Source organism: Haemorhous mexicanus, chromosome 1 (genome assembly GCF_027477595.1).
Source record: "Haemorhous mexicanus isolate bHaeMex1 chromosome 1, bHaeMex1.pri, whole genome shotgun sequence".
Lineage (NCBI taxonomy): Eukaryota > Metazoa > Chordata > Aves > Passeriformes > Fringillidae > Haemorhous > Haemorhous mexicanus.
The window spans coordinates 45,138,537-45,150,570 of record NC_082341.1 but is presented as its reverse complement, the minus strand read 5'-3'; the positions used below and the strand labels follow the sequence as shown (position 1 = coordinate 45,150,570).

General features: G+C 34.6%; 1 protein-coding gene across 1 annotated transcript in view; it reads right to left on the bottom strand.

The window, feature by feature from the left end:
• The window catches only part of ULK4 (unc-51 like kinase 4), a 211,166-nt gene that overhangs the window by 84,138 nt on the left and 114,994 nt on the right, over positions 1-12,034 (bottom strand). Inside the window, exon 32 of the mRNA XM_059848144.1 lies at positions 3,954-4,059. Coding sequence (XP_059704127.1) covers positions 3,954-4,059 — 106 coding nt within the window. The remainder of the gene's footprint in view (positions 1-3,953; positions 4,060-12,034) is intronic.

Sequence of the window (12,034 nt, the reverse complement as noted above, 5' to 3'; positions counted from 1 at the left end):
GTACATGTCATGTATAGCACTATTCTATTTGCTGTACAGTAGTGAAGAATATTTAACTGATAAGGCTTTTGTCTTTCTCTAAATTATGGCATTAACTTGGGTCTCTGTCATCAGATACTGATTATTATAGATTGAATACATATTTGGACCTCTGTGCTCTCTCAAGTGAACTTAAAATTGCCCGATATCAAAAGATGGGGAAAGGGAAGAATGAAAAATTGGCAGCCAGAAGCCAAGACATAGGAAGAGAGGGTAAGTGTCACTCTCTTAGAAGACCTTCCTGAAAATGACCACAATTGTCTCTATTGAATATCTTTCCTTAACTATTCACAAGGGACCCTATCTTAAACCTACTTTCCTTATTGAATTCCAGTCTCAGTAATTAAACTGAATCATAGTATTCCCCTCTGATTATTAAGTAGAAATTGTCATTAATGTTAACAGAACAAATGTTTAATAGCTGATAACACAAGTACAGGCCATTTTAAATTCCCTCCATGACTTCACTTGCATATGTTATTCTCCATTTCCCTTTTAAACATTTTAAGTGGTTATCAGTACATGTCTGATGTATTTGAACACAAAAGGACACAGCTCAGGGAAGAAAGAAATTAATACCAGGCAATTCACCTTCTGTGAAAGTTGCTGAAATACACAACCATATCATTTTTAATAACAGGAAATCATAGAAGCAGTAATGCAGAAAGTGCTATCATGCAAGATTTCCTTGAGAAAGGGGAAAGTTCAACATGTAAGCTACAGCCCTTTAAAAAAAATCTATCACCTCATACAACTCATTTGAGCAAGTGAGAGTTCTGAAGGCTAACGGGCACAAAAAGAAACAGTGACGTGGGTCTCTAAATGATCTGTCTGCAAAAATACAGCTTCTTGGCAGCTGAAGAAAAGCATGCACAAAATTGGAAGGAAATCTTTGCTAATGCCTTGACTCATATACAAAAATCTCGACAGGACTGACCATCTAACCTGAGTTCCTTCTAATGTTCAGCAAGTGTCTATGGTTTTAAATTTCCGAAGCTCCATAGATACATGAATTAATTATCACGCTGTAAAGGGGAAATAAGGGAAATTAATGAAATTATGAAATTGACCATAATACTGTCTTCAGCCTTTTTTTTAACACAGGAGACTAGCTCATGAATGTTGAATACCTACATTAACAGCACAGACACAGTGTTAATAGGATGTATTAACATGCATGTTCAGCAAGTTTATAGATGACATTGAAGTGAAGAAAGCAGCTGATGTGATGAGGGATTGATGGATTCAGAAAGAACTCAACAAGCTGAAGATCTCAAAAAAAAAAAGGCTGCCAGAAACTTTTTAAAGTTTAACAAAGGCAAATACAGAGCTCTGCACTTGGGAAGAAATACATTCATATAATAGTACAGGCAGAGTCTGAAAATACACACATCATGTGGTCCACTCTCCTAAACATCTTGGTTGCCTTTCTCTGGACTTGCTCTTGCTTGTCAGGGTCTTTCTTACAGTCTGGAGCACAAAACTAGACACTACAATGAATGAAGGAGAATAATCACTTTCCTCAGCCTTTCAGTTTTTCTTTCTCATCGCAGACCTCTTTTGCCTTGATGGCTGCAAACGCACACTACTGACTCACGTTCAACTTCTCTACTTGGACTCCAGGATATTTTTCTGCAAGATGAAGCTCAGTTTTCACTTGACTAGATTGCATTCTTCTCCATCATACAAAAGTCATTCAAAAATTAGAAGTTAAATGCCAAAGATATGGCAGCAGAAGTATTATTTAAGGTATTCTCCTGATGCGAACACTATATATTTACAGATGGTAACGCAAAGGATAGAAAGCCCTCCAGTTTGCACAGAATAACTTCTCTTCCCTTTCGATTCAAAGAAAATCTAACAGTCTGCAATTACAAGATAAATACTCCCATAACATTCCTTGGCAAACCAAATTTTAGAAGTTATTTACTTGACAATTAGGTCCTAAATCAATAAAGCAATGGCCAAAATCCAGGTTTCCAGTACTCTGAAGATTAGCCAGTGGGGAAAAGGGATGAGAGAAGATGGGGACATTTGACTTGAGATAAATTATTTTTGGCTGCTGTGCTGCTCTCTCTAGTGTGGCTGCTGAAGTTCAGTGAGCCCAAGTTAGTGTTATCTAATCAGTATTAGTCTGAAAATATTACTGGAGTCATTAGGACATAGCACAAGAAAAAGACTTTAATAATATTTCTATCCTGCTTCCTTAATTTGGAAACTAGCATGACTGAAGAGATGTGTTTTATTTTTGGAGCAGATGAGAAGTGAAAGAGCACAGACATACTACCAGCAGCATAAAAAGCACACAGGAGTTTGCTCTGTAGGACAATTAAGAAGAGATATTTGGGGAATGGAGGCATTTCTGCCATGCTGTTAAACAGTTTTGCACCTAATTTGCCACACAGAAAAGCAGAGGTGTATTACTTTAAGCAAGGCATGCCAATTATGTGGCTACAGTGCTTGTGGGACTTGAACAAACTTCTTCACATTATGCAGTTTTAACAAGTCACCCTGCTGCAGCTCAGGTCAATGCCAACTTAGGATTTTGCCTGACAGAGAGCAGATGTGCCTAAAGATAGTAAAAGCAGCACATACATCTAAATCCCAAGAAATCCCAAGTAGTTTTAAGTGTGATAGGCAGTTTGGTGAGAAATAACCAAAGAATCAGAACTCTATGAACCAGCCCTTTCCAAATTAGTCATACTATTCCATTTTTTCCTTTTTTTTTTTCCCCCTGTCTCTATTGTCTGCTAATACACCCCTAACTTCAGAGTGGATCTGTTTGCAACAGAAAAGAGGAACATGTTATTTAGCAACAATGTCAAGTTTCAGTTTGTGTCCTGAATAATGGCATTGCCCATTCAATGCCTTAAGACTAGACAGGTTCAGGAATTCATCTTTCTTGCTTTCTGGGTCAGTGTTTAAACTACTATTCTAATTATGAAAATGAGGACATGATTCCTACTACCTACCTTGATGGATTCATAGGCTGGTATGTGTAGCAACAAATAGTAAAAATGGTAGCATAGACCTGTATTGCTAGATGTCACTCACCCGTTCATGATAAACAGAAGAAATACTATCAAAATTCATGTCTCTAAACAAGTTTGTAATTTATATAGATTTCCAAGAGCAGAAACCTTTTCTTCAGAACCAATTTCTAAATAAAAGGAGCCCAAATAATAAAACACAGTGAAACGAATCATGGAATCATAGAACAGTTTGGGTGGGGAAGGACTTTTAAGTGTCATCTAGTCCAAACCTCTTGTAATGAGCAGGGACATCTTCAGCTAGATTATGTTGTTGCTCCAAGCCCTGTCCAACCTGACCTCGCACGGTCTCAAGGATGGGGCATCCAACCACTCTCCAGACAACTTGTGCCAGTGTTTTATTATCCAACTTAGGTGGCAAGCATTTCATGAAGACAGGCAATGGTCTGTAAACTAAGACTTTATAGTCAGCTTGGGTTCTACCCCATTAGTCTAAGTCACTGGACTGGAACAGAAGCTATTTCTTAAAAGTGTGCACAAATATTGTACAACTTATCCTTTCACAGGTTTAACTAGTGAGAAAAGGAAGAATTGCAGGAGTCTCTCTACACTCTGCACTGTTGTAGTCAGTACTCTAGTCTATTACTTCCTTCCCAAGCCATTCTTCACAGGCATAATGTAATTTTCAGTTAGTAATTCTTTTGTACGCACATTTTCCTGGAACAGTAACTTTCTAAAAGTTAAATTTGTAATCAAATCGGTAAGGAAGGAAGAGGAAGTAATGAGGAGGACATCAGCTACAATGTGATTATCTAACAACCACTGCAAAATCTAAATAGACAGAAGTTAGTTTCACACAGTGCCAGATGCTACATACTGGGAAACGTCTGAGAATAAAGGAGAATAAAGATAAAGACAACATACCTTCTTGAAAGAGTGGCATCATGTTCACACTTTTGTTAGCAACAATATTATTCAGTAAGACAATTACAGTTTGCATTGTATTCCCAAGTATACTGTCCTGGTATCTCTGCAAAAACAAAACAAAACAGTAAAAAAAAATAAAAATCTAGTATTCCTTTTGCAAGGTTAGAAGACTATTACCTTAAAAAATGTGGTAATACAAAAGCAGTACTTTCTCAATCTGTTAAAATTCAACATTTAAATACCATAAAACCAGCCAAATATCCTAGTAGATAACATCCATTTCAGGGACCCTGTTCTACAGCGTTAGACCAAAATCTCTTCTATGTTCTTTTAAACTAAACCAATTATTATCTAGGTCTGAAGTGTTAGGACTTTTTAAAATGGCATAGAACTTTATCAGCCTCATCTCTATATATTCAGAACCAGAAATATTTCCCTTTGTATATTTCTTTTATTAATGGCATTATTGTTACTCTTTTCATTCTGAGGCTGATAACCCCACCATAAGTCTATGTTGTTTTTCTTTGTATACATTCATTATTTCACAGACACATTAAAGACCTATGACTGTATTGAATTGCACCACTTTTTTAACGTCTTTCTTACATTTGAAGATTGCTTCAGTGATTTTTCACAATTGTTGAGACTACACTGAAAAGAGGAAGGCACCAAGGTTTTTAAAGAAATTTATTTTCTTCTGTTATATTCACTACACTTGCACACTCAGGCTGAAAAGGGTGGATAAGGCAATGCAACCAATATGCATTTACGTACACACAAGGGACAGTAATAACTCAGATAACTTCCAAGGAGCCAAAATAGGAAAAGCCTTGACAAATCTGAGTTTAGATGAAAATATAAGCCTGAGTACTTTTCAAATCTCTCTAGAAGGTTCAGGAAATATTTTGTCCAATTTTCAGATTCAAAGCCAAATAGATACATACATCCAAAGTGAAAATAACAACTAAGAAAAAATTGTCATGTTTCATGCATCATAGGTTTCTCACATGCACTTAGGTAACTTCCATGCATCTCTTTCTCACCAAATCTCTCAGTATATTGGTACTGCTCAACTACTTCACTGACACAGAATACACCATTTATTAGGGTCCATCTCCTGTCTGACAATTAAAAAAAATTTAAAGTTGAACATGATGAAACTTGTCTGAAGTTAAGCTTTTCAGATGGCAAAAATTACTTCAGCTCTTGAATACAGTCAAAGGAATACTTTCTGTTTCTGCACTGAAAAAATAAAATGCATTATTTCCTATAAATACCATGAAATATATATATAAAACTATAATACATTAACAGAAAATTAAATACATAAAGATACACAGACTTCTATTCAATGTCACATTACATGAATTTTCTATTCACAATAAAGTGCTCTAAAATAGATTATAAGAAGAGACAAGGAAGAGTGCCTCACAGCCTTTTGAAGGACTTCAGTTTCTTACCCAAGCTTTAAATATATATATATATATACATATATATATATATATATATATATCCAAGAGCTCTTAAATTCTATTTACTTTATATAGCATTTTGAGATATTATTTATGATTTCCATAAAAAACACAATAAATATCTGTTCCTCTGAAGGTTTGAAATACAGCCTGATAAATTCAAAAGCAAAGTTGGAAAGTATGAACACCATATTCCTCAAAGGTAAGGTAACCAATACAGGAAACAGACACCATAAAGCCATGGTACTAAAAGTAAATTTGAATTTATTTTCCTACAGATATCTGAAACATAAGAAAAACATTATGTTCAAAAGCTAATGTGTTTATCTGGTAGTCTATCATCACAATATCTTATTAATTGTCCTAAAGAATGCCTAGAAAACAAGACATTAAATAGCAAGAATTACTATTTCCACTACTGAAGATAGTGATACATGCACTAAAACCATAAAATTAACAAAAGAAAAAAATATCCCCAGACGTCAAAATGAGACCTGAATCAAATATTTTCTTTGCAGATACAATATTTCTATTTCTGCTTCATATATTTGAAGTAAACACTTTCTGGTAAAATTCCCCTTTCAAATATGCAGTTAGAAAAGAAGTTGTTAGTTGTTTATGATAACAATCTTTCACATTCACCAGGTTAGTAACATTTCAGTGAAGACATTTTTGCTTTTAATAGACATCAATTGTGCCTTGCAACCCTCTGCTGAACAGCCCTGATGTTTTCTACTTATATCAAAGGATAAATAACAAAACTTATCTTACACTAAATACATACAAATTAGAATTCAAGATGCAATGTAGATATCTTGAGGAAGGAAAAGGTTTCTTAATGAATTAAATAGTCATATAAACGGTATACTCAGCTGTACTACTAGTGATCTAACCTATGTTCCATGATGAGTTTTGACAATAAATTTGATTCCAAGAAGCTACAGATATGCTTTACCTATCTAAGCCATCACTGATTGCTGTTAGACTCAATTTTAGAGGTTTATATAAAAATATTTAACTTCATAATCTATCAAGGAGTAAAGCCGATCTAATTTGTGTGCACAGCACCACTGACTGTGGACATCTAATGAACAGTGCACTTGACAGCTCTAATAAAACGTAGCATTTGCCAGCAGAGATAATTAGAATTGAAGCAGTAAAATTCTAGTGTTTGGCAACACAGATGAAACAACTTCATTAAAATGTACAGCTTCAGCGAATGAAAGGCAGGAAAGCACTGGACCCTGAAGAATCAGCCTTCTTAAAAATAATTGCTTCAGTGCTTAAAAAGGACAGCTATGAAATACCAAGGGCATAACAAGGAAATACTAATATTAAAAAAAAAAAAGAAACCACAGAAGATAAATCAAGCTTTTCTAATAGGACTGAACTGTATTTAGGCCATTAAACTTTTCATTCTAATTTTGAAGGGTTGTACTTTCACAAAAGAAATCAGTTGAAGTATTTATTTAAACCAGTTAGGGAAAAGGGTGTGAATTAGCAGAGGGAGTAGGAATCTTGGCAAGATACTATGGCTAAAGCTGCCTTTTCTCTTCCTTTAAGGGGATTAGAACTTAGAACAGTACTAGGCAAACTACAGTATTTTAATTACATTTTAGATAACAAAAGAGATTGTACTTGTGATAAGAGGTTTGCAATTTGGGAGACTTCACATACATGTCTGCTACTTATGTATCTAAGAACCCAGAAGAGAAAGCCCTAAATGCTACGTTTACAGATGTGCTGTAATTAAATCTTACACTACATACCACAGTACTCCTGCCCATTTGATATAATCAGTCATTAAACTTGACACTTTCTTTCTCAAGCTTATATATGATCTATGAACATAGGTTAGGTAAGTAAAGGGACATAAGAATATAGAGGCTTGATTTTTCATACACTAAATCAATTGAAAGAAGAAAATTATAGAAATTAACCATATTCAAAGTCATTAAAATATGCCGTTCTTATCTGATGATTCTTTGTCACAGTATAGTTGAGATGAAATAAACCAAAACATTGATGCTAACAGGACCTATTTACAGGAACATAGTTTAAGATTGCCTTCAATCTAGCTTCTTTTGAATTGCTATTACTTTATGAAACAGAGAATCAGAAACTTTGGTTAATTTAATCTCTAACATTTTTGTGGCTTTTGATTCATAAGACCAGTTATGCACAAACTGAAAGCATATAAATATGTGTCTCTAACATCTTATTAATTATCTAAATCAGAAGTAAGAACAGTCATATCTCTCTTGCTACTCTGCTTTTCAAAAATCAGACTTTTTCAAAAGTACAGTTCTACCAGAACTAATATTTCAAAATATTTCCCTCTGGGAATGGTCACACAAAAAGGAGTAACTAATGTGACAACCAATTTCTAGAATGATCATACTTTTCAGATGTATCACAATGGTGACATATTCAGTTCACATACAAAAATTTTAAGTCTTGCAACTTTCACAGAAATTCCTGCTGGAATATTGAAAAATAAGGAGCATCTGCATTCTTAGTCAATATGCGCTTGGGCAAAGTCAATTGATTATAGAGGAAAAGTAGTGATTTTGAAGGATTAACTAAGGAGAAAGGAAATCATTAATAAAAACCTAGAATGTCAAGTATCAACCAACAGAAAACAGTAGAATTAGTTTTACATTTTGTTTTAATACCCACTGCAGCAGGCAATGCAAAATTTCACAATCTTACATTTACTGTTACAGATGAATTGCAAAGCAATTCAGCAGCAGCTCTTAAAATAGAGTAACATTTCCTCTTTCGACAAAATTGCACCTAAATTTCTAGCAGCAATGAAACCTCAAAGCTTATCCTTTTGCACCTTAAAGCCTTAATGAAAGAACTCAACTCTCATGGAAAATTTTCTTTACTGTCAACAGAGGGAGTCTGAGTAGGCTCCTCCCTCAAGCAGAGTCAGGCTTCTTTACAGAGAGGACACTCAGAAGCAATTTCATATAAAAACAAACTTCCCCATTACCTAGAAAAAAGCAGCCAAACAAATCAGCTTTCTGAGGATTAAAGCTATTCATTCTGATTAACACTGAGGTTTCCAATAAAGAAAAATTTGAATACAACTAAACAGACAGTATGGGAAAAAAAATCTATACAGATATCTCACTCTGGAGAATTCCAGTATTCTGGAAGAATTCATGCTGGTATGCTCTGAAGCAATGAAACTGTACACAGTAGTAACTTCGTATATAGACTCATAAATCTGGAGATGCTATGGAGAGTCTCAAGTCGCAGTGAAGCATTTGAACTGCAAACTCACTTGGGAGCTGCAATCAAACATTATGCCAAAAATTACTATAGCAAAATACTCACTTATCAGACTTGAATTTCCAGCATTCATTAAAGCTACTTCTTCAAGAACTCAGAACGACAGATAACAATCAGTGGACATCTTTTTTCTGCATGGATTTCGCTTTGATGCAAAAACACTTTGCCACCACAAGGAAAGAAGTCTCCTATACTCTATTCATTAATCCATCATCAGCTGTTAAGAAATGGGTCTCTGTCTCTTCTCCCTCAGAACCTGCTCTCATATCCATAGCTAACTGGTTGCTAAAGCAGTATTTAAAAGCAAAAACTGATACTCAGTTTCTGCTGCCTACTGAGGTGTGCAAGATCAGGATTGAAAAGCTTTTCCCGATTTTTTCCATAACTGAAAAAAAAAATCCTGACAAAAAAAAACACAACAGAGGAAAAGCTATTTAAGGAAGTAAAAGAGATAGAAAAAATATCCATTGTCCCTCTTAATCTCAAATCGAATGTTTTATTCTTTGGACTCACAGACTTCCTTAAAATCCAGTGGTGTGGGTAAAAAAGATGTTGAATGAGAAGCCATAGGCTGACAAAGTAATGGGAAATTGAACCTGGCTGAATGAGGAAAGGATGCTTTTCTTTACCACAAATTAGTTGGGTTGAGAGATATATTCAAGCTGACAAAAGGGGCCGGAAAAACACATTTACATATTTAATACTTTTGACTTTATGCCTTCTACCCTCAAAGTGCTATTTCTTTTGAAAAGCATTGGTTTTTTTTTCCCACACAACCACAGTTACTCAATCTGTAATTGCAACAGAGAAAGTTGATAACTAGTTTATTCAAGTTACATTAAACTTGAAAACAATGAAGGGCTGTTAAATCAAAAAGAAACATCGGCTGAATCTTCTGTTGCTAGAATCATGGTATAGTCTGATTACATTTGGCACCTTCCAAATACAGCATTCCTCAATTTCTATTATTATTTATTTTAAGGATTATTTAAGTAGCTGATTACTAGTCTGAAAGACATCAGGAAATTCTCTTTATATTATTAATATATTTTTTTAAAGTCAGTCTATACATCTCATTTGTAGACACCGGTTCATAGAGATTTTGCATGTTCCCAAGAGACACACATTGAGAAAACAAGCATACTCAACAACCAGGCTCTATCACCTATCAATCTACTCAGCTCAAAGAGCACATCCTGCTGGGCATGGATGTCCTAGGAATCTCATCCTCCAGCCTTTCCCCACTCAAGGTACTCCTAGAGTAGCTCCATGTGTTAGTTGATACCAAGGCACCAAACCACACAGCAGGAAACAGAGGAGCACTAACAATATTCCTCAGTGAACAGACTGGCAGAAATGCTGGAAAGTGATACAGCCAGCATTATTACCCCATGAGAGAGAGGACATTTCTTTCATGTTTCTATCCTGGGCTTAAGCAGACAAGCAATTATGCTCTAAGCAAACTATATTCCTACTAGGACACTATGCAATCAAGGCAAGAGAAATTATTAACAGATTGCTGCAAATAAAAACTCTACATTGCAAAACTCTGTGTTTAATAGGTGTAAAAAATTATTAAATAAGTCTATTAATGACTACAGTTGTTTTTTGTAGTGCTATATTCAATAAATATTATCTCTTAAACAATAAGTTTGTTTGCTTAGTAGTGAAATTCATGTGTATTCTAAAGAAATATTTTAGGGAGATTTTACTTGGCATGATTTTTCTGTGATTAATATCCATGGTCAGGAGGAGACAATTCATGATTGATTCAACACCTAAATTTCAACAACTTTTATATCACTAGCCTTGTCCCTTCCTTCTGACATTACAGAAGATTACAGAATTGGGTATCTCCTCCATTTTAGCATTTTTGTTTCCATATGACTAAAGACTGAAAAAAAGTAGAATGCATAGTAGACTAACGTATATGTTGGGTTTGTTGGTTTGGGGTTTTTTTGATCAGTTAATTAAGGACCATGGACATGAACAAATCTTTACCTTAATCACATTATTAAACACAAACCCAGAAAACAAAAAACATTTTTAGTATATTACAGTATCTTTGTGAACTAGAGGAATGGAGTTTATGGGCAAACTATAAAGTTTCTTCTTCCATAAATTAGTGGTATATAAGCTTTATTCTCAATTCTAACTCAAGTTAATGTTCCTGATAAACAGTATGTGTATTACACAAACACACTTTCATACCCCATGCATCACAGTGATATCTTGGCGTTTATTTAAGAACTTGAAGATGAATTTATGCCAGGCTGTGAACATGAATTCCAAGAACAAAAGGAGCTGAGGTGGATTTAGTGGTCTGAACAAAACTGAACTATGATAGCGGAGCAAGGTTAGAATTCAGAGTAGTCCTAACTCTGTGTGTGCACCACAGTGATTAAAACTCTCCTGAGTGGATTTGATACACATATTTTAGCTAAATAAGAGTTGAAGCATTTGCTACCTTCTTAATGTCAGTTTACAAACATAGGTATTTTTGTAATCCAGGCCTAAAAAAGACAGTGTTTATATAGCCATCAAAAGCTTCATCGCTTTCAGAGGAAAAAGGAAATGAGTCTGGTATTAAGAGCCATGTTTGTATTCACAGCCAGAGAAGTTCTCAACTGGAACAAACAATAATAATAAAAAAAGATAGCAAAAGGAAGTACAGTTTCTTATTCTATGTAAATACAAGAAACACTCTTTCTCTTGTAGACACAACAGGAAGGAAATTTACTGTTATCCAAAAATCTCCCACAGACATACAAACCACTGATGAGCTTAACTTGGTGTCCAAAAAACAAGACACCAACCCCATTCCCTAATTAAATTCTGTGCATTATTAACATAATTTTGCTTTATTACTGTTTACCAGAAGGAACAGGATGTAGTCAAGATGAAAAATTAAAACGAACAAGTAAATGAATCTAGAGACTAGAAAGAGAGAATTTCAAGGCTAAATGACAATACTTTCTCTTTGCTTGAATTTTTCCAGGATATTGCTGCAGTTTCCAGACTCTACAGTTTGCTTTTATATTAGCTATGCCTGTAGCACCAGAACCAAAGACAGCATATCTATCTTGGTTATGTTGGTCTGGGACAGAAATAGAATTTTTTCATTACATTGTGATTTTTATTCTTTTATTTGTTTTCTTCTTGCTTTGCATTTAATTCTTATTTTATCTCTACCTGTGACCCTAGAAAAAGTGAACACAAAGGTCACTTTAGTAGGTCATATTTCAGGTACATACATTTCAGAAACATACTTATGAAGTGACAGCCCCATTTTAGCTCTATAAAATA